This window comes from Canis lupus, chromosome 7 (assembly GCF_003254725.2).
Source record: "Canis lupus dingo isolate Sandy chromosome 7, ASM325472v2, whole genome shotgun sequence".
Classification (NCBI taxonomy): domain Eukaryota; kingdom Metazoa; phylum Chordata; class Mammalia; order Carnivora; family Canidae; genus Canis; species Canis lupus.
The window spans coordinates 75369915-75396474 of NC_064249.1; the positions used below are offsets into that span (position 1 = coordinate 75369915).

Here is a 26560-nt window from a genome sequence, read left to right on the forward strand (position 1 = left end):
TTGATGATAAATATTGTTTCCTGGCAATAAACTATACTCATCCATGAATACGCTTTTTAAAAAGCCCCATCCCTGGGGTGCCTGGATGGCTCCGTCGGTTAAGTGGCTGATTTTGGCTCAGATCATGATTTCAGGGTCCTGGGAGGAGTCCTGCTTCAGGCTCCCCACTAAGCAGGGGAATCTGCTTTTTTCCTCTCCCTCTCCCTCTGTCCTTCTGTCCCTCCCCCCCGCTTGAGTGGGTATCAAAGTGCTATGCTATACAGTTTTAACTTGCAAAACTTTTGTAACAGTTACATTTACAAGGTTTAAAAAAGAACTGTAAATTTAAAAATGCATGAGAGAGTTTTTGAAACTCTTTTAGGAAGCATACAGTAATTGTGTTTGAAGTCCACTGCCCTCAATTTCGTCTCCCCGCATTCTAACGCAGTTTACACATCACAACCACCTTCATCTTCCTAAAGTCCTACTCTGTTCAATACACTCCCTGCCCTTTCTTCCTGCTCTCCCCCATCCCAAAACTCCCAAGCAGCCTGGATTTAGGGACAACTTTCTCATGCTGTAATTCAAGGGACTACATGATCTGGGGCAGCCTCTTTCCTTCTCTTGCATACAGCCCATACAGGGGCCCATTTCCCGTCACAGTTCCCACAACTCTCATGTCATATGTGATTATAGTTGCCCCATTTCTGCCCTTTTACCCTCATCTCAGTTTAAATTTACCTATTTAACATACCATCCAGGAAGCATTTCCTATTCTTTCCCATTAAGATCTCTTCCTCTTAGACCTAGACATGGCCAACAAGCACATGAGAAAATGCTCCGCATCACTTGCCATCAGGGAAATACAAATCAAAACCACAATGAGATATCACCTCACACCAGTGAGAATGGGGAAAATTAACAAGGCAGGAAACCACAAATGTTGGAGAGGATGCAGAGAAAAGGGAACCCTCTTGCACTGTTGGTGGGAATGTGAACTGGTGCAGCCACTCTGGAAAACTGTGTGGAGGTTCCTCAAAGAGTTAAAAATAGACCTGCCCTACGACCCAGCAACTGCATTGCTGGGGATTTACCCCAAAGATACAGATGCAATGAAACGCCAGGACACCTGCACCCCGATGTTCATAGCAGCAATGTCCACAATAGCCAAACTGTGGAAGGAGCCTCGGTGTCCATCGAAAGATGAATGGATAAAGAAGATGTGGTTTATGTATACAATGGAATATTACTCAGCCATTAGAAACGACAAATACCCACCATTTGCTTTGACGTGGATGGAACTGGAGGGTATTATGCTGAGTGAAATAAGTCAATCGGAGGAGGACAAACATTATATGGTCTCATTCATTTGGGGAATATAAAAAATAGTGAAAGGGAATAAAGGGGAAAGGAGAAAAAATGAGTGGGAAATATCAGAAAGGGAGACAGAACATGAGACTCCTAACTGGGAAACGATCTAGGGGTGGTGGAAGGGGAGATGGGCGGGGGCTGGGAGTGACTGGGTGATGGGCACTGAGGGGGGGCTTGATGGGATGAGCGCTGGGTGTTATTCTATATGTTGGTAAATTGAACACCAATAAAAAATAAATTTATTAAAAAAAAAAAAAAAAGATCTCTTCCTGCTTTGAATTCCCCAGGCTAGGTGCCCTAGCTTTTGTTCTGCCTGTAATAGCAGTGTTGGAGTTGTTTTTTCTTCTTTCATTTTCTTCAGCCCTCCCCAAACATAGATAAATTCTCTGAAGGCAATATGGTCTTGTTAATCTTTATATTACCTAAAAAAGAGTCTAATGCTTCTCTGGAATAACACACATTCATTAACATTTGTTAGTGAAAGCCCACAGGGATCCTGGAGGGGAGTAGGATACTTCATCCTCAGCTCAGATAGAGTCAAGCTCATTAGCATTTTAATGAATCTGAGGAGTACCAAACCAAAGAGGAGTGGTTAATTTGTAGGACCTAACTTTCACCAAGCTTGATCACAATACAACATCCTTCTATTAGCTATATAGTCTCTAATAATAGCCTCTAAAACTGAAAAAAGCAGACAATGTATCCTCACTCTTCTCTTTCAATTTTTCCTTTGATACAAGTTAGACCACAATAAAACTTGCCAAATTTTGTTTCCCAATTCTTTACATTCTTTTTAAAAATGAAAACGAGATGCTTTGGAGATTTAATCACTTTTATAAGACTTACCTATCTTAAGGTAAAGTCTTTAAGGTAATGTTTTAACAAATAAACCTACAAATGAATAAGGAGGAAGGGGAAGCTCTTCTGTAAAGCAGACTGGCAGCCAGTAAATGTAAATTGATTCAAGTAAGAACCTTGGACATATTCTAACACTAATGTGTAAGTTTGTTTGGGAATGGGATATTTCCCCAGTGCCAAACTATTCCCCTTTCTAATTACAAAATAACAGAATCTTTAAGTGGAGAAACCTTGCACATATCACCTTAACCAAGTGGTTAAAATTACCACCACCAATAATGGACAACTGACATCAGGTGCCTCCTGAGATGAAGCACTGAGAAAATCACAGTACTGCTTATCTATAGTATTCTTGGGGGGCGGGGGGGGGGGGGAAGCACACAACCTGAATCAAATCATAAGGAAACATAAAACCAAATTGATTCTTCAAAAATATCAATATCATGAAAGACAAAGCCTTTTCATGAGGCATTATAACTACATGCAATGCTGAAGCCTAGACTGGCAAGATGGTCACCATAAAAAACATTATCAAACAACTGATGAAATTTGAAAATGGACTACTTATTACATATTTGAATTGTATCAGCGTTACATTTCCTGAATCTGATTGCTGATTATGAGGGAATGGCCTTGCTCTTAGGAGACCCAGGCTAAAGGGCCTGACTCCTACAGCTTATTCTCAAAAGACAAAATTAAGAACAATGTATATGTTACATTATGTATGTGTATATATAAGTGTATAGAGGAAAATAGAGCAAAGTGGCAAAATGTTAACAGTAACAATGTAGGTGAAGAGATTTTGGAATTAACTATAACACCTGTGTAACTTCTGCATGGGTCTGAAATTTTAAAAATTCATTTAATTCAACTTTTTAATTCAACTTTTTGTATTTGAAAATAAATTATAATTATTATTTGACTGCAAGTAAGGTTTTATGGTCATATTTAGCTTGGCCAGAAAAACCAAGATTCACTTTAGCATGTGCTGAAGGTCCACTATGTGATGGGCACTCTGCTTTAGATAAAGAATAAAAATGTAACAGACCTTGGACTTTACAGTGCAGGAACAACAAATTATGGCCAGCAGGTTAAACTGGCCCCTAGTCTGTTTTTGCAGAGTTTATTGGCAGAGAGCTATGCTCATTCATTTCTGTATTGTCTATGGCTGCTCCTACAATGGCAGACAAGAATAGCTGCAACAGAGACCATATGCCCCCCAAAACCTAAAATATTTAATTAGTCTGGTCTTTTACTGAAACTTTCCAATCCTGGTCTAGTAACACAGCAGAAATGCAATTAAGCCACTGCTTGGGGAAAAAAATAAAGACAAAACAAATTTGAAGGACTGTATAACTTAGTCCTTATGAATATAGCCTCAAGCAACGGGTATGCTGTTTCAATTTGTACTTTGTGACACTATGTTCATCAGATATCTTTAACTATAAACATGAAAAGCTTACTAAATCCTTACTGATACGTATAAAGTCATCCTATAGCATGTTTAATCTCCTCATTGAAGCCAGAGTAATTTCCTAAAGTTCACTCTATGTGAATATTCTAAAAGCGTTTCCCTAAAGTATACTTAAGATTAAAAGAGGCAACAGTGTGTTTATCCACTGTCAAATCAGTTACCAAGACCACGCTTCCTAAACAGTATTTGCCTGAGAAGCATACAGCATACCAAAGCCCTTGTAAGTGTGGATGGCCTATACATTATAGATGTGATGTTCGTTCACTTAAGTAGACAATTTCCTTACAGTCTTATTAACCCAATTACTTTGGTAAGTAATCCTTCCTTCCATAGGTAATCCAGGTATAAAATTAGAGCTAATCCAGGTCCAAATTACCACCAATCTCTAATATTCTAATAAATGAAGTCCTGAATTTATTTGAAGTTACTTCTACCAAAAACTAAGTTGATAGATTTAAATGTAAAAATGGCTTATATATCAAAACCTGACTTTGACTATAAATTAAAAGTAGTATAATAAGTTTAAATATAAATTCAGATTTTGGAATGACCACTTGGATTAGCTAGTGACAGGAGTAGATCTCATCAACGTTCTTACCCACTTTTACTATGACGACTGGCTCTCTCTTGTACATGAGTGTTTTAAAACACAAAAGGTATGTATTTTGCTTTTAACATTTCCATGACAGACAGGAGCAACTTAGGACAAAAATTATTTTATCCATCAAATACTTAAGAGCATGTTACTACCTTTATATCTTCCAGAACCTTTAGGAGGTTAATGACCTAAGTGATAAATTAAGGACGTCAAGTTGGAAGACAGTAAGAATACAGTAGTAAAAGGTAATAAAGTAGAAAGATTGCGCCATAGAGGTTCATTAACCTAACACTTTCAAGTTAGGTGACTGAGCAAATTATTTAACCATCAGATGAACCTCATTGGATACCACTTTTGTAACTTTATGGTTACCACAGACCTCACGGGAATACTATAAGGTTATAGCACAATGCCCAACAGACAATAAATGGTAATTAGAAAAAATAAAATCCAGAAAAAATTTTCCCACCTCCCTTTTGCAGCTAAAGAGCTAGGTTACATGATATCTAGGAAAATAATATCAAAACCTACAAGATCTGAATCATATTCTAGCCTCTGTCACCTTGCCACCCTTATCTAGGAGACCTGGGGCCTAAACTTTCTTCTGCTTAAAGAACAAATATATAATCTGCCCTCTAACTCTTGGTTTCCTTCTTTTCTTTCTTTTCTTTTCTTTTTCCTTCCTTCCTTCCTTCTTAAAGATTTTATTTGTTTATTCATGAGAGACACAGAGACAGAGAGGCAGAGACACAGGCAGAGGGAGAAGCAGGCTCCATGCAGGGAGCCCGACGTGGAACTCAGTCCTGGGTCTCCAGGATCACATCCTGGGCCAAAGGCAGCGTTAAACCGCTGAGCCACCCAGGCTGCCCTAACTCTTGGTTTCTATAATTCTGGGATCACTGGCTCATTAGAGGTACAGCACAACTCAGATTTTTAAAGTTTATGTCATTTTCCAGATAGGGCAAACCAATTTAAAATATAAAATTCAACTTTTGTTGACCAGTATTCTTTCGCTACCATAAAGGCTGGCCAAAAGGGTGAAATGTGCTTTGCTTGATAAAAATAAACAAGATGTTGCTTCTCTTAATCTGGTGATCAATATGAAAGTGAATTTAGTAATTATCAAATGTGCTTTATTGCAGTAGAACCAGCAAGGCAAACGTCTAAAGAATTTGGGATGCCCGGGTGGCTCAGCGGTTGAGCGACTGCCTTCAGCTCAGGGCGTGATTCTGGGGTCCTGGTATCTAGTCCCGCATCAGGCTCCCTGCATGGAGCCTGTTTCTCCCTCTGCCTATGTCTCTGCCTCTCTTTCTGTGTCTCTCATGAATAAATAAATAAAATCTTTTTTAAAAATGTCTGAAGAATTTAATCATTTAGGGGTGTATGAGTGGCTTAGTCGCCTGAGGGTCCAACTCTTGATTTCAACTCAGGTCATGATCTCAGGGTCCTGAGATGTAGCCCCATGTCCAGCTCTGTTATGGAGGTGCAGACTGCTTGGGACTCTTTCTTTCCCTCTCCCTCTGCCCCTCACCCCCACAAGCTCTCTCTCAAATAAATCTTTAAAAAACAAAAAAAGAATTTAATCATTCAAGCTTTCATTATTTACTATACCTTATTTACATAATTTACCACACCCTTTTGCTCATAGATTAGAGCATCACATCACACTTCAATACATGCCCTGTGAAATATAGTTAAAATGACACCTAGGATGTCTTTAAAGTAGCTACCTCCTCTCTTCTCCCCCAAAAAGCCCAGACGTTAGAGGGGGATAAATGAAAGTTGAAGCTAAGTAGTCAGTATATGATGACTCATCTGCTGTGTAGGTTTGAAATTTTCCATTAAAAAAATTAACAATATTGGGGCACTTGGGTGGCTCAGTGGCTGAGCATGTGTTTCCGGCTCAGGTCGTGATCCCAGGGTCCTAGGACTGAGTCCTGCATTGGGCTCCCTGCAGGAAGCCTGCTTCTCCCTCTGCCTGTGTCTCTACCTTCTCTGTCTCTCATGAACAATAAAAATCTTAAAAAAAAAAAAAAATTTTTTTTTAAATCTATGTAATTCATCATATTAAAAAAAAAACTAAAAAAAACCATTGATGCAGAAAAAGAGGGCACTTGGGTGGCTCAGTCAATTAAGCATCTGTCTTTGACTCAGGTCATGATCCCAGGGTCCTGGGATCGAGCTCTGCATCGGGCTCCCTGGTCAGTGGGGAGTCAGCTTCTCCAACTCTACTCCTCCCCCTTGCTCATGCTTTCTCTTAAAGTCTTTAAAAAAAAAGTGATAAAATCCAACATCCCCTCCTAATTGCAAAAAAGCTCTCAGTAAACTCAGGGAAGTTTCTCAACATGATAAAAGGGCATTTGTGAAAAAATAACAAACTGAACCTCAAAATTCAAAACTTCTGCTCCTCAAAATACACTTTTAAGACAACAATAAGACAAGTCACAGACTAGAAAATAATATTTACAAATCACATACCTGAAAAAGGACTTGTGCCTGGAATATATAAACTCTCAAAACTTAAGAAAGCAATCCAATGAAGGAATGGGCAAAGATTTGAACAGACACTTTGTCAAAGATTGTAGATGGCAAATGAGCACAAGAAAACATGAGCATTATTAGTCATTAGGGAAATGCACATTCAAACTACAAAAAACAAAAATCAACCCACCATACATACTTAATAGGATGGCTAAAATGAAGGCCACCCACACCAAACACTGACAAAGGTGTAGAGCACCTGGAACTCTCTCACACTGCTGGTGGGAGAGTAAAATGGTACAACCACTTTGGAAAACAGTTTGGCAATTCCTTAAAAAGGGAGACAGCCATTCCACTCCTAGGTACATACCCAAGAGAAAGAACATATGTGTCCACACAAAGACTTGTACAGGAATGCTCACCACGGCTTTATTTGTAATAGCCAAAACCTGGAATCATTCCAAAAGTCTGTCAACATTTTAAAGACAGAGAACAGCTGAGAAAAGTGCAGTACCTTGCTCAAGATAATAAGTGAATAAACAGCACAGGCCAGAATCAGAATGTAGGCCTAATGTTTACAAAACCAAGTGCTATTTCCTCTGCACAGAACTCTACTGGAATTGGTGCCTGGGTGGCACAGTCGGTTGAGCCTGCCTTCAGCTCAGGGTCCTGAGATCCACTGGCATCAAGCTCCCTGCTCAGAGGGGAGTCTACTTCTGCTTCTCCCTCTCCTTGTTTGTGTGTGCACTCCTCAATAAATTTTTTAAAAGGAAACTATACTGAGATATATTCCAGAATTACAGTATGATAAATGCTCAAACACCAACCTGACATCAAGCAGGCCAGAGAACAAGTCTGCTCCCAAGTCTGTGGGTGGGGGGGTAGGGGGGTGGCGGGGGGGGGGGGGGTGTGGTGGTATAAAGAACTAAGAACACTTGACCTAACAGGAGGATCAAAGGATGGATCTGGAGAAAAGGTGGGCCTTAGGTGACCTGCTGGCTGAAAGTCCAGTGCAAGCCCTTTAACCTCCTTAGCCCAAATCCCATAGGTGTGCCACATCCTCCTCCTCCCAAAACATTATTTGCAGATCCAAGTTAAATGCGGAGTAACACTTTATTTTTATTTTTAAAGATTTTATTTATTTATTCATGAGAGACAGAGGGTGGGGGAGAGGGAGAGGCAGAGACACAGGCAGAGGGAGAAGCAGGCTCCATGCAGGGAGCCTGATGTGGGACTCAATCCAGGGTCTCCAACATCACGCCCTGGGTCAAAGGCAGGCGCTAAACCACTGAGCCACCCAGGGATCCCCGCAGAATAACACTTTAATTCTAGTCTAGGGACGGCCCACCCTATCGTGTAGCTGATGACAAAAAGTTCTTTGCTATCAAGAGAGAAAAATTCCAAATTCCCAAATAGAAGGCAAACAGAAGAGTGAATAGTTTAAAATATAAATTCTCTGTTTTGATGAGAGGAAGAACTGAGGCAAAAGGACCAGAAATCTTAAACTACTTACCAAACAAATGTGGTAGACTAATGAACTTTACCTAGCAAAGGCTATTTGTCTTTCATAGGCGTAAAGAGCAAACAAAAACCTATGCTTTTTTTTTTTTAAAGTCATGCAACTACAAGCCCAGGCAGCTGACATGCATATTTACAAAGGGTTTTCCCTTTTCTTTAAAAAAAGAAAAAAAAAAAAAAAGTCTGATTCTATACACATGGGGTACCACTAAAACCATTTTTAAGCATGCTTTTCTAGGATAATAATTATATTATCTCTAAATAAAGATTACTCCTGTCCAGTCTTGTTGGTAACAATCAAAATATGCTATCAAGTCTCATGACTCACTCTTCCAAATCCCCATTGAATAACACTTCTAAATATCATGACTTTCAAGCGCACCTTCCTATAGTTTTTTAATTGATTCCCTGGCCACTACTACACACAGCCCCAGTTTTTTTTACTCCTTACTTCCCTTAGGTGGCAAGAACTTTAAGAATCTTATCAAAACTAATTTTCAAAAGTAGTCAGAGGGCCCAGAGACTCTTTGAAAGTAGTACAGTCCAGGCAGTTATTATACCAAATTAGTTCTGGATCCACCCTTAATTCACTCATCCAACAGTTCCCTCAAACCTGAAAAACATTATAGTGTGAAAGATTTCCAAAACTTCTTCACATATAAACAATTCTGTGTATGGCATATGCCATGATACAGTTCCAAAAGCTCTTCAACATCATGCTAGTTACAGCTCAAAGAAAAATTAACATAAAGACTAAATAAGTTATATTACACCCAAGCTTCATTCAAATGACCTCTTGGTTAAATTAAACCATATGCAGCATGCTAGGTTAATCCTCGAGGTTATCCTAAGCGTGGGCTCAAGCAAATTGCCTATACAACAGGCTTGGGCTGTTCAACGTTGTAAACTGAGCAATTTAAGACAAGACAGTATTTCAAATACAATATTTAGAATCAGGAGGCTTAGCTTAAAATTCTGGCTGGTAGTTAAGGAGTTTCATTTCGTAAGAAAATAATTTAGTCCCTTGCACATCAGTTGACTTATTAATATCAGAATACTACAGCCTACATCTCACAGGCATGCTGTGAAGAATAATCTGTGTAAAAGTCCTAGCTCACCTATTTTAGAAATGTAGCAATTGACATATAAATCAAAACTGTATCTCTGGAAAACTGACAATAGAAATTTAAAATCTCTCGCCCTGAAAGTCTGTGATTTTGCATTGCCTCCCATGATTCAGGAAACAGAAAGTGTTTTCCCAACTCTGAAGTCACTCTGCTGAAATACTCGAATGAGTGTCACTGGCTTGCTTTCACTTTGAAATTCAAAGTATGCTTCATGACACCGTATGTAGAGTATCACTTTTAACCTAGAACAACCTTAATAGCACCTAATCATTTCCTTTACTTACCTTCATGATGTTCTGCTAGTACATACAATGCACCACTTTTCACATACTAGGATTTTGCTTCTTTTTCTCAAGGGTATCAGCCAAGTCAGTCTTTGACCAACCCTTCTCCCAGTCTACCCACTTTTCTATGGGCTCTGTACAGAGACTTTGGGACGTAAGAGAAACCAAAACAAAAGACCTCGGACTTATCAAGGCTTGGCAATGCCTCCCCCTACCACTGTTCAAGATCCAAACCCCACCCAGATCCCCTTCTAGCCTCCACAGCTGCAGATCACCTGTACATTTTCTCTCTTCTTAGTCTAGGTTCTGCTTTTAGGAAAGACAACCAAGATTCTAGAGTTCGGCAAGAACATAATTTCTTCCCATCACGAGCACCGACTTAGACCTAGTTGGGCTGAAGCAGCAGGACCTGGTATACAGTACCCTGGAGGCGGGCCTCCATCCCAGGGTTTGCCTGAGACAGAAAATCAAGTTCATACGATACTTTATAGTTGTAAGGGCAGCCCAAGCTTCATTCTCTCTAACATCTCTGGTCCTCTCTACCTTCTCCAGCTTCTCCAGGAGGTGACAAGCTTTCTCATTTTCTCTCCATTTCTCTTACCCTTGGCCTAGGCATCAAAGCCAGATTTCCTCCTCATTCTTTCTCCCTTCACAACAGACAGCAAGTGGTCCTTCAACTGGCCACATGTTCAAAGATCCTTTGTTCCCAAATATTCCAGGTAAAGGTAGCACCTGTAAAGACCTTAGCAACTGAAAAAAATATGCAATTATTCTAACGAAGTCTTAAATCAATTCATAAATATGCAAATAAACTATGCCTTCAGATGTGTAATGTTTTATCCTAAATTAAAACACACTAGGAACTAACAGAACCTTTAATAAGTTAATTGCAAGCATTAGCAACGTCTATAATTATATCAATTCTGTACTGTAATGCTCAACATCAGTATTTCCTCTTCTAAGCTTCCCTTCTTCACTCATAACCACCACCACTTAACAGTATATACGAAGTACTCAGCGCTTTACGTATCTTAATTTATGTAAGGCTCTAAACAACTCTAAATAGGCAATACTTAGTATGCTTACTTACAAACGATGAAACGTGAGCATACAGAGGTTTAGGGAGTTGCAGGGGTCTGTCCAAAATGATAATAACAAAACTGGAACACAAGAGTCTGGCTCTAGAGTGTTGTCTGTTTGTTAACTACTGTTATGCTGCCTCTCATATCTTCTTCATCACACTTATATTAAAACTGCTAATAAACCACTAGAGGGCATAGATTGTGGCCGTCCTTTGCAGAGCTATATCCTCAGTACACAGAAGTCTTGCAGCTCATGAATAAATCATTGTTGAGTTCTTCACAGGTGTGCTTTCCCTTCTAGACTAGGCTTCTATAGACTCAATGAGGAAACGGGACACTATAGCTCATCCTTTAAGAGTGCATGTCACAAGAAATGAAAATAAAGGAAGGGGCAAAAGTTCTTGCTGCGTGCATTCCTAAACCCCTGCTGACTGCTGTGTCTTCTATTTATAAAGTCTTGAAGCTAATCACAGAAATGAGAAGCCCCTGTTTGAGATAACGATGGGAGCCACCTTACCAACCTTAACTTTGCAAGCAATCACCAGCTGCCTTGAATGGCCTTTTCAACTCACTAGCAGGCAGACAGGTGGCCTAACATAAAGCATTAGGTGAAGTGTAGAAGCTGTCCCTCACTATGTTAGTACTGCTCCCTGTGTGAGAGAGCTTTGTACTTCACAAAAAACACCAAAAACACCAACCCAGAGTTAGCGAAAGTTAATTCTGCATATGGTTCGTTTGCTTTAAAAATACTCTTTTTAGAGAACCCTTCTGAATGGTAAATTCCCCTTACCTCACTCAAAACCTAGGAATTCGAAAATGAAGCTTAATTCGGCCAAGGGAAACCACATTACACAGCGCTAAGGCTGAACCACACAGAATTTAGAAGAGCAATTTCAGAATGCAACCATCCCTGAATTACTTACCCAGGTATTAGCCACAGTAAATCTCAGCAACGGGCAGGCTTTCCCCCTAAATACGCCACAAATTCTACCGTGGTTATCATTTCCACGCAGAACAATTTCCAAATTATCTTCGGATGCTTAGGCACACACGAAATAAACAAATTCCTTTCTAAATACCAGTTCCTTCCTGACAGTCTTCTGCAGACAACGTCAAAGTTCTTTTTTCCTCCCCTTTCCTTTTTGTTTTTTTTTTTTTTGTCTTGTTTTGTTTTTTCAAACAAAAGATCGCCTGTTTTAAAACTTCCCTTTCTCACGGAAAAGCTGAAATCGTCCTATTTTGGGAGGTCTGGGTGCCCCGCGAACATCTGCAATAGAGCAGTAAGCTCCCCAGCGCTAGGAACTCCAGCTAAGGCCACACCTTCCAGCCTTCCCGGAATCCACGAATCACAGGGGGGGTCCGGCATCCCAACACCGCCCCGAGCTCCGGGGACTCCCGGGTGCGCCGCCCGGGCCGGCTCCCTGCGGCCGGCCGCCCGCTGACACTCGCCGGCGACTCCGCAAGGCGAAGCCCGGGCGCGGCGGCTGGGGTCCGCGGAGGCCCGCCGGGCGCCAGCGCACACGTCGGCCCGCGCCCCCGAGCTCCCCGGGCCCACACGCCGCGAGTGCCGCCGCCCGCGGGCCCAGCGCGGGTCCCTCCTGCGGCTCGCGGCCCCGCCGGCCCAGGGCCACGCCTCGCCGAGCGCCGAGCGCCGAGCCCCGAGCCCCGAGCGCAGGCCGCCGCCGCCGCCGCCGCCGCCCGTCCTCCCGCGCCGCTCCCCGCGGGCCGCCGGCGCACTCACATCCGTCCGCGTCCTCCTGCAGGTCCTCCTGGAGCAGCGAGAGGTCTGCGCCGAGGGGAGAGAAGAAAGGCCGGTCAGCGCCCCGGGACCCGGCGCGCCGCCCCCGCCGCCCGCCCTCCCGGCCCCGCGGCGCCTCCTCCCCGCGCCGGGACCCCGCGCCGGCCGCCAGTCGGGGGGAGGCGCCGCCGCCGCCGCCGCCGCCGCCGCCGCCGCCGCGCCCGGAGGCCAGGGGGCCACGTACCCGCCATCTTGTGGTCGCCCCCTCCTCCTCCGTCTCCCGGGGAGCCGGGGCTACATGGAGCGGCGCGAGCGGGGAGCCGGGGCGCGCGCGCGGGCGGGGCGGCGAGCAGGAGGGCCGGGCCGGCGGGGGCGCGCGCGGGCGGGGCGGCTCCGGGGCGCGGGGGGGCGGGCGCCGCGGGCCGGCCTGGCCCCGCCCCTCGCCGCCCGGCCTGGCCCCGCCCCTCCCCGCCTCGCCCGGCCTGGCCCCGCCCCTCGCCGCCCCGCCCCGCCTCGCCCGGCCGCTCTGCGCCGCTCCCGTGCGGCTCCCGGGCGGCCGCTCCTCCGCCTCCCTCGCTCCCGGCTCGGCGGCGCGCGCTCACACCCTGGGCCCGAGGCGCCCTGACGCCGAGAGCCGCCCGGGACCCTGCGGCGTGTGCCCGGAGCGCGGCCCGGGCGGGGCCTCCCGCGGCGCGGCGCGGCGCGGCCCGCTTTGTTGGGTCACCGGCCTCGCCCACCGGCCCTGCCCGGCCCTGCCCGGCCCTGCCCGGCCCTGCCCTGCCCTTCCCGGCGGGCTCGCCCCCGGGGCTGCACGCACGTCGTCGGCGATCCGAGGCCCGGCGGAGGCCGCGGGGCCCACCCTCCGGGGGCAGGAAGCGCCGCCTCCCCGCGCGCCGGGGCCCTGGCGCAGCGGCGGCGGACAAAGCGCGGGGTCCTGCCGCCAGGCGGCCGACGGACACGCTCTTCCCGGCGCCGCCCGCCCCCGGGCCTGCCCGTCGAGCGCTGACCCAGCGGGAAGAGCTCCAGCGAGGGCGCGCGCGGGCCTGGGTTCGGATCCCCGTCCTGCCGTTTTCTTGGGGGTAGCCCGTGTGCCGGTGGAGGGGGAGCCTGCGCCAGGATTACCGCGGCCGGCGACGAGCGTGAGCAACCCAGCAGGGCACTTGCTACCTGGGACGTGGTGCCCCGGGAACAGCCCTACGATTAGCTCCCCCCACCCTTTTTTAAAAAAATTATTTTTTTAAATTATTGATTAAATTTGTAATTTATAATTAAATTTAATTTTAATTAATTAAATTAAAAAATTTTTAAGTTATTAATTTAAAAATTAAATTATTTATTTATTCATGAGAGACAGAGAAAGAGAGAAAGAGGCAGAGACGCAGGCAGAGGGAGAAGCAGGCTCCTTGCAGGGAGCCCGACGTGGGACTCGATCCCGGCCCTGGGCACTAAACCGCTGAGCCACCCGGGCTGCCCGCTTTTTTTTTTTTTTTTTTTTCACTTTAAATAGTTTCGCTAGCACTTCATGTGCACGACTGAAATCACTATTACAGATTTTATTATCGCCGCTTTTTTTTTTTCTTTTTTAACATGTATTAAGGGATTAGCTCAAGTGCAAAGTGGAGGCTGAACCCAAGTTTTCTGACTCCCATTCCACACGGTCCTATCTCCGAGACTCTAATCTATTCCAGCTCCACCTACGGGCCTCAAAAATGGTAATCTCCCAAAGTGGAGAACAAAACACCCAATCGTTTGAAGGATACCACATTGGCTGGCCTGGTGTCTTGGAGAGAGGAAATTCTGAATTATCAGCTTGTCCCTTTCTGCATTGCGGTCCTCACGGAGGACACTATGCAGTTGACCCTTGAGCGACATGGGTTTGAACTGTGTGTAAATTTAAAAAAATAAATATATTGGAAAAATTGGGGGAGATTTGCAACGATTTAAAAATGCTCAACAGGACAGCCCGGGTGGCTCGGCGGTTTGGCGCCGCCTTCAGCCCAGAACCTGATCCTGGAGACCCGGGATTGAGTCCCACGTCGGGCTTCCTGCATGGAGCCTGCTTCTCCCTCTGCCTGTGTCTATGCTTCTCTCTCTCTCTCTGTATCTCAGATAAATAAATAAATAAACAAGTAAATAATAAATAATAATAAATAAGTATCTTTAAAAAAAAAGCTCAAACAGCGTAGCCTAGAAATTTTGGAGAAACTTAAGTATTATTGTAAGGATGCAGTATATAATACATACCGCATACAAATCAACTAAGTTATTGGTAAGGCTTCCAGTCAACAATAGGCTATAAATAGTTAAGTTTGGGGGAGTCAAAAGTTTTACATAGACTTTTGACTGCAAGGGGTTGGGCACCTTATCCCACTGTATGGGCATTTAATGCTGTTGAAAATCAGACTTAAGGATCGGATCAATCCTCTGAAATTCATAATGCTGTGTAATAAAGTGGGTTCCACATAGGTATTCCAAAAACTTCCCTCTCAGATATTAGAAGGTAGAACAGATTGTATACATTATGTATTACATTTCCAAAAGCAATAAAAATAAGAATAGAATCTATTACTCCAGATGTGTGTCTAATTTTCTCAAAAGTAGAATACAGGCCAAACTCATTATATTTTTTTCTTTCCATTGCAGAATGCCCTTATGTGAATTCAGCTGATGCTAAACCGTCAAAATGACAGAAATCCTTAATGGCAATTGGAAATTCACAAACTATTAACAGAATCCAGTCCCAGTTGACTCAGTCCATGAGAGTTCGGCCCTGCTTGCGGGTATTTGTCTTGACCACCTACCATTTTAGCAAAAAAAGAGGGGGAGAAGATTTGGCTCTTTGCACTAACTGCTGCTCTACAAATAACACAAAATCTACAGGCTTCCAACTCTACTTCAGCCACTGGAGATACAAAGATGACAAAAACTATCTGGACAATCTACCCAGAAGTCAGATTTATAAATCTCAGTGATGGTAGTAAAATAGAGATGATGTACCAGATTGCTAGCCTGGGATACAGAAAGATGAAGGAACTCTGCCTTTGGTAGCTGGGCCTCAGTAAACTTTCTCTCACCCCTCTCTGGGAAGGCAGCAAAAGAGGAGGGTCTATGTAATTTTTGTACATGTTCTTCAAGAACTATGCACTTGTTATCCTACCTGCTTTACGTGTTACTACAGGTCCTTTTAGGCAGTATGATTTTTAGCCATTTTGATGAGGGTTTCCCTACTCATAGTTCAGCATAACTACATGTTTTTTACATTTGATTTCTTTTCTCTACTCCTTCTGTAAAGATACATGGTTTTTAAACCAGCACTTATAAAACTCACTCTGTTCCCTCCTTATGAAAAATGGTATTTAAACAAAGAATAGCCATCATTTTTCTATATGCCCTTACCCCAATTTCATTTATCATGTAGCCTGTGGATTCTAGAAGTTAAGTGGTGAAAGCACCACACAAAGTGTAAAGTCTGAACCTGCTTTGCCACTGAAATCTGTAAAATAGAGGGAATGTCACAGGTCAATTTTTCTCAAAGATTTTACTTATTTATATTTTTAGATTTATGTATTTATTTATTCATGAGACACACAGAAAGAGAGGCAGAGACATAGGGAGAGGGAGAAGCAGGTTCCATGCAGGGAGCCCAGTGTAGAACTCGATCCCAGGTCTCCAGGACCACATCCTGGGCCAAAGGCAGGCTTACCCGCTGAGCCATCCAGGCGTCCCACTTACTTACTTACTTACTTACTTATTATTTATTCATGAGAGACACAGAGAGAGAGGCAGAGACATAGGCAGAGGGAGAAGCAGGCTCCATGCAGGGAGGCCGATGTGGGACTTGATCCCTGGTCTCCAGGATCACATCCTGGGCCAAAGGCAGGCGCCCAACCGCTTAGCCACCCAGGTGTCCCCACTTATTTATTTTTTAAGTAATCTCTACACCTGACACGGGGCTCAAACTCACAATCTCGAGATCAAAAGCCACATCTTCTACCAACTGAGCTAGCCAGCACCCCACAAGTCAATTTTTTAAAATTATTGAGTATGTGGCTATGAAAGCCTGAATTTTTCAGAACAAGTCCTCTTTCAAGTGAAAACTTCCATTAGTTGCCAAGGAGCCTTGGAAATCAATGTGTTTGGCTCTTCAAACACAATAAATATCATGAGGAAAATATTACCAGAAAAAGAAACCTACCTGGCACTGCTTGATGCTATTAATTCCTGTATTGGTAATTGAACTGTTTACTTTTTTCTTCAGAATGTTCATTCCTGAAGGTGAAAAGATATAAAAGGCAGATCTTTTAGTTATTGTTTTGAATAATAAAAGATGAACCAGTCTGAAAATGGAGAAATACTTATATGAGAAAGTGCTTTTTAAACACATTTTTAAATTCATTTTTATTTATCTCTCTGTTTTCTAAGAGCCAGGTTGATGAAATGTCCCTCAAAGATTGCCATTGTCAAGTAAAAACAACATTTTCTCTTTTTTCTTTTTTAATTAATGGCTACAATCTCTTACTGAAAGCCTCCATTACCTATTTTGGTAAATTGTAAAAAGGTAAATATTTGTGTAAAATATTTCTTATCTTTTTGTTCCCTTGCCTCTTCCAGGTCCCTTTAAGTTCTATGTCAAGGCGACATTCCAAAATGTGAAATCTTAGCCTTTCCCAGGTCTTTCATAGTTTGGTTGTTTTTCAACGACATTGGATCTCTTTTTACTCACATCAGCTAAACATCCATTTTGTCAGACCATCTGAGAAAAGAAAGACAGAATGGCAGAGAAAGTAGCTGCAGAACTGAGCCCCATCTGAGTCAGCCCTATTCAGGCCATTCTTTCTCTACTTCTAAGAGTTGAAGGTTGCCCGTGGAATGCAGCAGAACATAAGCTCTGTCCTGTGGTCAGCCACCACTGCAAGTTTTAGCACAGGCTTGTTCTGAACAGAATAGAGCATCCTGTTAGAACCACCATTGTAAACCCAGTATAAAAGAAAATAAACCCTCTTTCTTATCCACTATGTGAAGTGCTCTCCTGTTCTCCACATTAGTAGAGCCAAAAGGATTTTCCACGGAGATACAGTTATTCCAGCCGAGGTACAGCATCCTGTACAATTTGTTTCACAAGGTTTAACTTTATTGTAAATACTAAGATGTGAGAATGGCAAGCAAGAAGTGTATTAAAATAGCAGTATTAATGTGTGCCTTTCTCTTAAAATGCAGAAAATGTTAGCTGCAGTTCAAAGCAATGTTCAAGAGCCTACCCCACAAGAGTATGTGCTGAGGAAATGTTTATTATTCTAAATCTGGATGGATGAGTCAGGATGAACCAGGAAAATACCATAGGTAAACCGCATATTGAAACCCAGATAAACTCAGCGAATAAACCATACCTTGAGTCTTTTTTTTTTTTTTAAGATTTTATTTTTATTCATGAGAGACACAGAGAGGCAGAGACATAGGCAGAGGTGGAAACAGGCTCTCTGCAGGGAGGGGAGCGGGACTGATGTGGGACTCGATCCCAGGACTCCGGGATCACAACCTGAGCCAAAGGCAGATGCTCAACCACTGAGGCACCCAGGTGCCCCTCATACATTGATTCCAAGGTCACTTCACAGGAATGTTGCCTTGTGGTTCTATGGTGGCTCTCTGGTTCAGAAGAAATTGCTTCCATTCTCATTTCACTTCTGGGTAACTCTTTGTAACCAATTGCTTGTGTTCCTGGTCTTTACTTCACTTGATGAAAAAATAAAACATTTTAAAAAGAATTAACACGACGACGCAATACAATTCGTACACAAGATAGCTAATACATTTTAAAACTGTTTAATTTGAAATAATTACAGACTTATAGGAAATTGCAAAAAAAAAAAAAAAAAAAAAAAACGTGCAAGGAGGTCCTGTGTACCCGCCACCTCATTCCCCTCAATGGTAATATAGTGCATTTGGCAACTATATTTTTTAGTTATATGTGTGAGGTATCCTGCTGAATGCTTTTATGTACTTCCTGCTTTAACCCGTAAAACAACTGTGAAGTAGATACTGGTATTACCATTTCTTTAAAAATATTTTATTTATTTATTTGAAGGGGGGAGAGGAGCTTAGTAGGGGCAGAGGTTAGCGGGGGGAGGGAAAGGGCAGAGGGAGAAACTGGCTCCCTGCTCAGCAGGGCGGGGACAAGGGGCTCTATCCCAGGCCCCCCCGGAGCCCCCAGCCCCCTGAGCTGAAGGTGGACACCACTTAAATGATGGACCCCCCAGGCGCCCCTTATATTACCATTTTTAAAATAAGGAAAACCAAAGCTCAAAGAGGTTAAATAATTTGTCAGAAGTCAGATCACAAGTAGGGGAATTGAAATTCAAACATTGGAATCCTCATTCTAATAGCATTCGTATATCATCATGTTCACGACTTTTCCATCAAAACTGTTCCTCAGCCAATTTCTCTGGCATCGGGAGAGCCTCTGTCCTTTTACGTGTAAGCTCTTACGTGTAAGGCCAACTAGGCCTTCACTATTCCCTGCTGATTTAACCACTGAAACATTTAAGATCACCTTTTCAACTCTTTTCTCACAAAGCATCCTGACCAGAGTATTTACCACTTCAAACCACACTAGCAACTTTCTAACCAGTCTTTTTCAGTTCACTCTGGCCAAGAATGCAAAAACTATCTTTCTAATATTTTGCTTGTACTAATTCCGTGAAAATCCCAAACATGTGCCTTAATAGCATCTTTTCAGTAACTAGACTTAGTGTGGCAAACAGTTTGCAGTGTGTACAAGTGTCTCATCACTGTGTTGCACACCTGAAACTGATACAATATTGTATGCCAGTTACTTCAATTAAATATATATATATGTGTATATATACACACACATATATATAAAGACTATAAGTATATATAAATAGTCTTTCCACCAAATGCCCTTTGCTTCATTAGCTGTCATTTACCACCACCTAACACTTGTTTCAAGCCAAGTTATCCTGGGTTAAGACAATCTTGAACTCAGATGCCAATTCTTTGCTCCTTCAAACTATGTTCCTAGTGTTTTTGTTTGTTTGTTTGTTTTTATTGTTGTTGCTACTGGGGGGAGTTGAGGAGGGAGAAATTCTACCTCTTTGTGACATATATTCTTTTTTATTTTTCCAGTTATAAAAATAATGTATAGGGGTGCCTGGGTGGCTCAATTGGTTGTGCATCCAACTCTTGGTTTCGGTTCCAGTTGTGTTCTTGGGGTCACAGGATCAAGCTCTGTGTTAGGCTCTGCGCTGGGCATGGAGCCTGCTTGGGATTCTCTCTCTCCCCCACCCACACACACACTCTCTCTAAAATACACAAATGTTTTTAAAAAATACATGTATAAAAATCCAAAACAGTATAAAGAAAAAATAAGAATTGCCAAAAATCTCCCAATTCACCTATTATACTACAAAACATTAGTTTATGTTTAGCTCCTTTTTTTAAGCTTTCAAGGTCCCACATAAAAAAATTTTAATACTTTTATTGAGATATAAATCATATTCTATAGAAGTGATCCATTTAAAGTGTACAGTTCAATGGTTTTGAAACTATTTCATAGAGTTGTACCACCATCATCACATCTAGTTTGAGAATACTTCATCATCCTCAAAAGAAACGTACTCAATAGTCACTCCCCATTACCACCCCCACAAACCTTGGGCCTAGAAAATCACTAATCTCTGCCTGGATGGATTTGCCTGTTCTGGATGTACTATATAAATGGGTTCATAAAATATGTGGCCTTTTGTGACTGGCTTCTTTCACTCAGCATAATATTTTCAAGTTGCATCTATCAGTATTTCATTCCTTTTTATGGATGAATAATACCTTATTATGTAGGTAAACATTTTATTTATCCACTCATTAGTTGTAGACATTTGGGTGCTTTCTATTTTTTGGCTATTGTGAATAATGCCACTATACACATTTACATGCAAGTTTTTGTATAGATTCATGCTTTCTGTTCACTTGGTTATATACCTAGTATTGAGATTGCTGGATCCCATGGTAACTATATCTTTAGCATTTTGAGGAATTGCCAACTGTTGTCCAAGGCAGCCACACCATTTTATATTCCTATCAGTAATGTATAGGGGTTCCAATTTCTCCACATTCTCCTACATAAAGTGTGCCTCTTCCAAAGTAAAGCTGTCATTATTCATAAATGGTCTGATTGTATCTGCAGAAAATACAAGAATACACAAATAAATTATTAAGAAGTAAGTTTAGTAAAGTCACTAGACACAATGTCAATTCTATATGTCAGTATTCAATAATTGTACATAGATCTAAAAATATAATACCATTTATAATATAATACCATTTATAATATCATTTAAAAAGTCAAATCCTAGAGGCACCTAGGTGGCTCAGTCAGTTAAGTGTCTGCTTTCGGCTTCGGTCATGATCTTGGGGTCCTGGGATCAAGACCCATGTTGGGCTCCCTACTCTGAGGAGTGCCTGCTTCTCCTTCTGCTTGTTCTCTCTCTCTCTCTCTCTCTCTCTTTCTCTCTTATGCATGCTCTTTCTCTTTCAAATAAATAAATAAAATCTTAAAAAAAAAGTCAAATCCTAGAAATAAATCTAATGAAAGATATGCAGGACCATTACATAGAGAACTAGAAAGACATTATTGAGCAAAATTTATTAAATTCTTAAGTAAAATGTAAGGCTACATCAAGGCCATGGATTAGAAAACTCAATTTTGTAAAGATGTCAATTGCATCAGATTCGATTCATTCTCAATAAAAATCTGAGCAATTTGTGTGTGTGTGTGTGTGTGTGTGTGTGTGTGTGTGTGTATTCACAGTCTGATTTGAAATGTCTATGTGGAGGGCAGCCCGGGTGGCTCAGCAGTTTAGCGCTGCCTTCAGCCCAGGGCATGATCCTGGAGTCCTGGGATCGAGTCCCACATCAGGCTCCCTGCATGGAGCCTGCTTCTCCCTCTGCCTGTGTCTCTGCCTCTCTCTGTGTGTGTCTCTCATGAATACATAAATAAATAAAGTCTTAAAAAAAGATTAAAAAAAAAAAGAAATGTCTATGTGGAAATGCAAAAGGCCAAGACAAAAATAGCCAATAATTTTGAAGGACAATGAACAAATGAGATGAATATCCTTTACTGAATGTCCAGATATATATTAAAGCTACAAAAATTAAGAGTGTGTGGTAATGGATTGGACATAACAAATACACCAATAAAGAGTCCAGAAGACAGACTCACACGTGTATGAATTGCCTGATAACAGCAGCAGCAATCTAAAGTAGTAAGAGAAAGACACTGTAGAGTTGTAATGGAAAGCTAGGTCAACTGGAGTGTCATGTGAGGGGAAAAAAAAAAAGAAACTTGATCCCTACCTCACTCCATACATAAAAATCAATTCCAGAGGGGTTGTGATACAAATATGAAATGCAAAACAATAAAGCTTCAAAATATCTTCTTGAAGAATATCTTGACCTTGGGGTAAGGGTTGACTTCTTAAACAGACATAACACTGGCCATGCATAAATTGGCCGTAGATAATAGTCCATAAATTGGACTATCTTAGAAGTTCTGTCATCCTAAGACACTATTAGGAGAGGGAAAACACATGCTATAAAGTGGAAGATAATATAAATACAAAGATATACAAAGAACTACACAAATCAATAAGAAAAGGACAGTCAATAGGAAAATGGGCAATAGACAGGGACATCATAAAGAGCATATCCACATGGCTAAGAAACATATGCAAAGGTGCTTACTATAATTTTTCATCAAGGAAATATAAATTAAAACTATGATGAGATACTATAATACACCTACCAGAATAGCGGAGAGCTTGAAATACCAAATATTGTTGAGGATGTGGAGTCTCTTATTTTATTGTTGATGATATAACAAACTATCACTAATTTAGGGACTTAAAGCAACTCAAATATATTCTCTTACAGTTCTGTGGGTCTGAAGTCTGAAGTCTGACACAAGTCTCACTGGGATATATCAATGCTTTAGCAGGGCCGTTTTCTTTTCCAGAGGATTTACAGGGAAATTCGTTTCCTTGCTTCTTCTAGTTTCTAGAGACCTCCATATTTCTTGGCTTGTGTGTCCTTCCTTCATCTTCATAGCCAGCAGCATTACCTGTCTATGACTATCCCCTCCATGGTCACATCTCCTCTGACTTTCTTTCCCTCTCTTCCACATTTTAGGACTCATGCGATAACATTGGGCCCACCTGTATAATCCAGAGTAATCCCTCTCTGTCAAGATCCTTAGTTTAATCATAACTGTAAAGTCCCTTCTGCTATGTAAAGTAATATATTCACAGGTTCTGGGAAGTAGGACAATGGATACCTTTACAGGGGTACCATTATTCCACCACATAGTGACACAACTTTCATACAATATTCTTGGAGATTTGGTTCAACCACTTTAGAAAATAGTTCGCAATATTTACTAATGCCAAACACACACAGAACCTATGATCCAGCAATTTCACTCCAAAAGATATGTACACATTATGTACACCATTATTTGTAAAAATTCCCAATTTAGAAAATATCTAAGTGTTCATCAGCATTCAGGATGGATAGGCAAAGTTGTGGTATATTCATATCATGAAAATACTATACAGCAACAAAAATGAATGAGCAAGTGTCATCTATTGTAAAATGAGTGACTCACACAGATGTAAAATTGATAGAAGCCAGAGAATGAAGCATACATTCCATATGATTCCATCTGTTTAAGATTTAAAAACAGGCAAAACTAGTCTTTGGTGTTTGAAGTCAGTTTATTTATTTTTTTTACTTTATAAATAAATCATATTTTAATCACCTGGCTTTGTTCAATCCACAAAAATCACACTCACAGCTTTTTCTAGTCTGTCTTTCCTAACCATGTGACCTGATGATTTTTTGGAACCCTTCATGTTTTGAGAAGAACATTCTGCCTTTCATTTTGCAATCCCAGAGCCAACTTCCCTTATATTCTTAATAAATAGCTAATGTCACCTCAAAGAAACAATGATGGGATGGTGTTCAACTACCGTCTCAAAGACCTTCACAATAGTTAAAAGAGGGGAAAAAAGAAAAGGAAGAGGGAAAAAAAGAGTCACCAAGCAAGGTAACTGCTAAAGTTGCCTGTGATGATGGCTCTTCCTGAGTGCTCCAATCACTGAAACCTTCCCTCCTGGTGGCTGCCCTGGTCCAGAACCTGAGACATTCCAGTCTTCCAGCCATTCTTTCTGAAGTGCTTAGAAGGCGGTGCACAGAGCGGCATCTGAAACTTGGTTCTGCTGGTAATCGAAGGAGTTCACAGTCCATGGTAGGCCAGGATTAGTTCTTAGCCAGCACCATCCAGTCAGTCTAGAGCCATGGGGCACCAGTCTAGAACCGGGGCAGTGACCACCACGGTGAAGGTTAATGGCATGCATTACCAAGTATCTACAAACACAGAAATAGGGATTTTTATTTGCTCTCTTTCCTCCCTTCCTTTGGAAACGTTCCCTCTGGCAATCAGTTCCCCTCAGGCTGCCCCTGCCTCGTCCCCCCAGCCCTGGAAGTAGCATAGGTCCTCAGAGCTTCACTGCCTAGCCCTTCACATCCTTTCCTGGCTCACCCACACTGCAGTATGGCTGTTTTGGCAGTGATCTGTTTGGCTCTCAGAGACAAAGAGGGGGAAAACTGCCCTGTTTTGAGGGTATAAAGTGTGATGGCAAAGCTCTGACATCTCAAGAGTTCTAAGGAAGAACAGTTTCTTCTTGGTGCGACTAATGCAAAAGCCTCCGGTTCCGATTACATGCTGCTTCAATGGCCCAGAACAGGGAATTCCTGAAGTTCCCTTCTCTCTCTTAAACAAAAATCCCTACCTGTGCCCCCACAACAGCAATCCAGCAAGGTAGATGGGTTTGTTTTATCTCTATAGCAGAGGAGGACACCTTTGCCTCCTCTATCATCGTCAAAAAATTCATACTTGTTTCTCAACAGCTTCTAGTGTGAGCTGAGACCCTCTATTTCAGATGAAATGTCCAGAGGCATTTTTCAGCTGGAGACTAACCTGAGGTCCACTGACTCTGGCCCCACCTCGACTACAGCACAAATCCTATCAGCAGCTGCTCCCTTTCTGCAATCGAAAGCACCGAAGCTCAGAGCAGCAAGCTCCCTGAAAGCAGAAAATCCAGAAGCCCGAGGAAAGGTAGCACCAGCTCCTGATCTGCAGTAATCGAGTGTAACTGCAGAAGACATTACATAAAAGGCAGACCTGGAATGGTGTGGTGGCCTTCTCTTTCAACTTGGGCAAATCACACAGGCCGCTGAGCCTCATTTCACTCCTATTCCTGGAAAAGATGTATTTGAAAAACTCTCACTCCTTGTTGTCCTTGTACTCCTCACTCTCTTAAAATATACCAAGGGAGAAAAGCCCTACTATCCCCTACTAAAAACTAAAAGTAAGGGGGCCCCAGAACTAAGTCAGGTGGCCAACATGATGATGGGAAGTTCAGCAAAATAGAACTGGGTGGAGCAGGGAAGTATCTCAGGCAGTCAGACCCTAGCATGAATCATTTAGTGTTCATCAGATGAAAGACCTTCAATTTCATCTCTGTCTCCCCCAACTGCCACCCAGAAGGCTTCGGCCACCTTTCCTGCATGCAGCTTTCTTTGCTCATGAGGGAGCATCGCACCCTTGTCTTTCATTTCCTTTAACTTTGTGAAGAGTCTTTCAAAATTCTCCAAATCTCCTCCACCAGTAGTAAGCCTGGCTAATTCTTGAATATCCAGATCTAACATGGGATCCACGATGCTATCAGCCTGAGCGTCTGTTGTGTTAGATGCACCACCCCGATGCTCCAAGAGGGGTTCAGTCCTAGCAGGTGCTGGCAAATGGGGCTGCTCTGAATGATACGTCTCTGCTGACCCAGTGCTATGGTTTGCTCCAGCCAATGAGCTAAGAGGGCTAAAGCCTTGGTTCCTGTCATTCTTCATCGCTACATTGGACCACACGTATGCATTCAAGGCTTGAACGATTCTCTTTATGCCTGTAGATTCTGGGAGGTCATCCTCCTCCTCAGGCAACTCGTCTGGACTGAGTGCTACCAATTCAAAGCCATGTTTGATACACCATTCTTGAGCTTTTTGCCGGTTTACACCATTTCCACACACTCTGTCACAGACCAAGATCATGACTACAGGTAACCATGCTTCTGCCAGCAGAAGCCATGAAGAAACACTATCAAGACCAGATTTTTGTGTGCTGTCAAAGTAAACCACAAATGCTTGGACAGACTCCATGACTTCTGCAGTGATTAGAAATTTGTTTGGCACCACACATAGATTGGTACCTGCTGAATAGTATTTACTATCAATGGTCCAGGGATAAAACCTCATGGCATCATCGGCAGTCACTTCCACAATAAGATCCTCTGCTCTGAGGTTATCCTGGACCAGCTGGTGTCCAGAGAAGGTGGAGGAGCAGCTGGTGACAAGCACACAGGGGGCAGCCATCGCTCTAGAAGTCAGTTTAGAGATAATGGGGAGGGGTCTGGGGGGGATGAGTGGATAAAATTAAAAGGATTTGAGCAGGGCTTCTGGGTGTGGGAAACGTTCCATTTCTTAACCTGAGTGAAGGCTGCAGATAGATGTGTGAACTCCCTAATAATTTTTCATGCTTTATGTTACGATTTGGGTTTTTTTTTTTTTCTGTTTGGATGTTTTATAAAGAAAATGTATCCTTAACTCAATTTGATTATTTAGTAACTATTTTGTCTTTTCAACCTGTTCTTCCATGAGCAAGGTAAACTTTTCTTTTCTCCAGGCTAATTAAAGAAACCATCACACCTCCTTGGTTTTATTCCTCTATCTGTTCTCTTTTACTTCTCATTTCTTCCCTTCCCTGCTGTCTTTAGCCCTGTGTCCCTCAGCTGCCCTGTTGGATGCTCAGCCTCTCCCTGCACCTGCTTGCCCCTTGGGCGTTAAGCGCGGGTCAAAGTCCCCAGGCCTGGGCCTGGAGAGAACAGGGCATCTTACACTCCTCGTGGGATCCCTTCATGTTTGCAGGACT

General features: G+C 42.5%; 2 protein-coding genes across 7 annotated transcripts in view; both read right to left on the bottom strand.

Annotated features, from left to right (window-relative positions):
• The window catches only part of PPP4R1 (protein phosphatase 4 regulatory subunit 1), a 61132-nt gene extending 48245 nt beyond the window's left edge, over positions 1 to 12887 (bottom strand). For 2 of the 6 annotated variants that reach the window (XM_049112931.1, XM_025429516.3), the window contains exons 1-2: positions 12755 to 12887; positions 12514 to 12558 (exon numbers count right to left, since the gene is read on the bottom strand). In XM_049112931.1, coding sequence (XP_048968888.1) covers positions 12514 to 12558; positions 12755 to 12761 — 52 coding nt within the window. In that variant the 5' untranslated portion in view covers positions 12762 to 12887. Of the gene's footprint in view, positions 1 to 10291; positions 10441 to 11695; positions 12132 to 12513; positions 12559 to 12754 lie in introns of those variants that run through there. The other 4 variants (XM_049112935.1, XM_049112933.1, XM_049112932.1 and 1 more) reach the window with 3 other exon arrangements.
• A 12178-nt stretch (positions 12888 to 25065) lies between these two features.
• On the bottom strand, positions 25066 to 26004 carry LOC112648200 (alpha- and gamma-adaptin-binding protein p34-like). Its single transcript, XM_035719273.2, has one exon. The coding sequence runs from the start codon at positions 26002 to 26004 to the stop codon at positions 25066 to 25068; it is 939 nt and encodes a 312-aa protein (XP_035575166.2).
• Between the last annotated feature and the right edge of the window lie 556 nt (positions 26005 to 26560).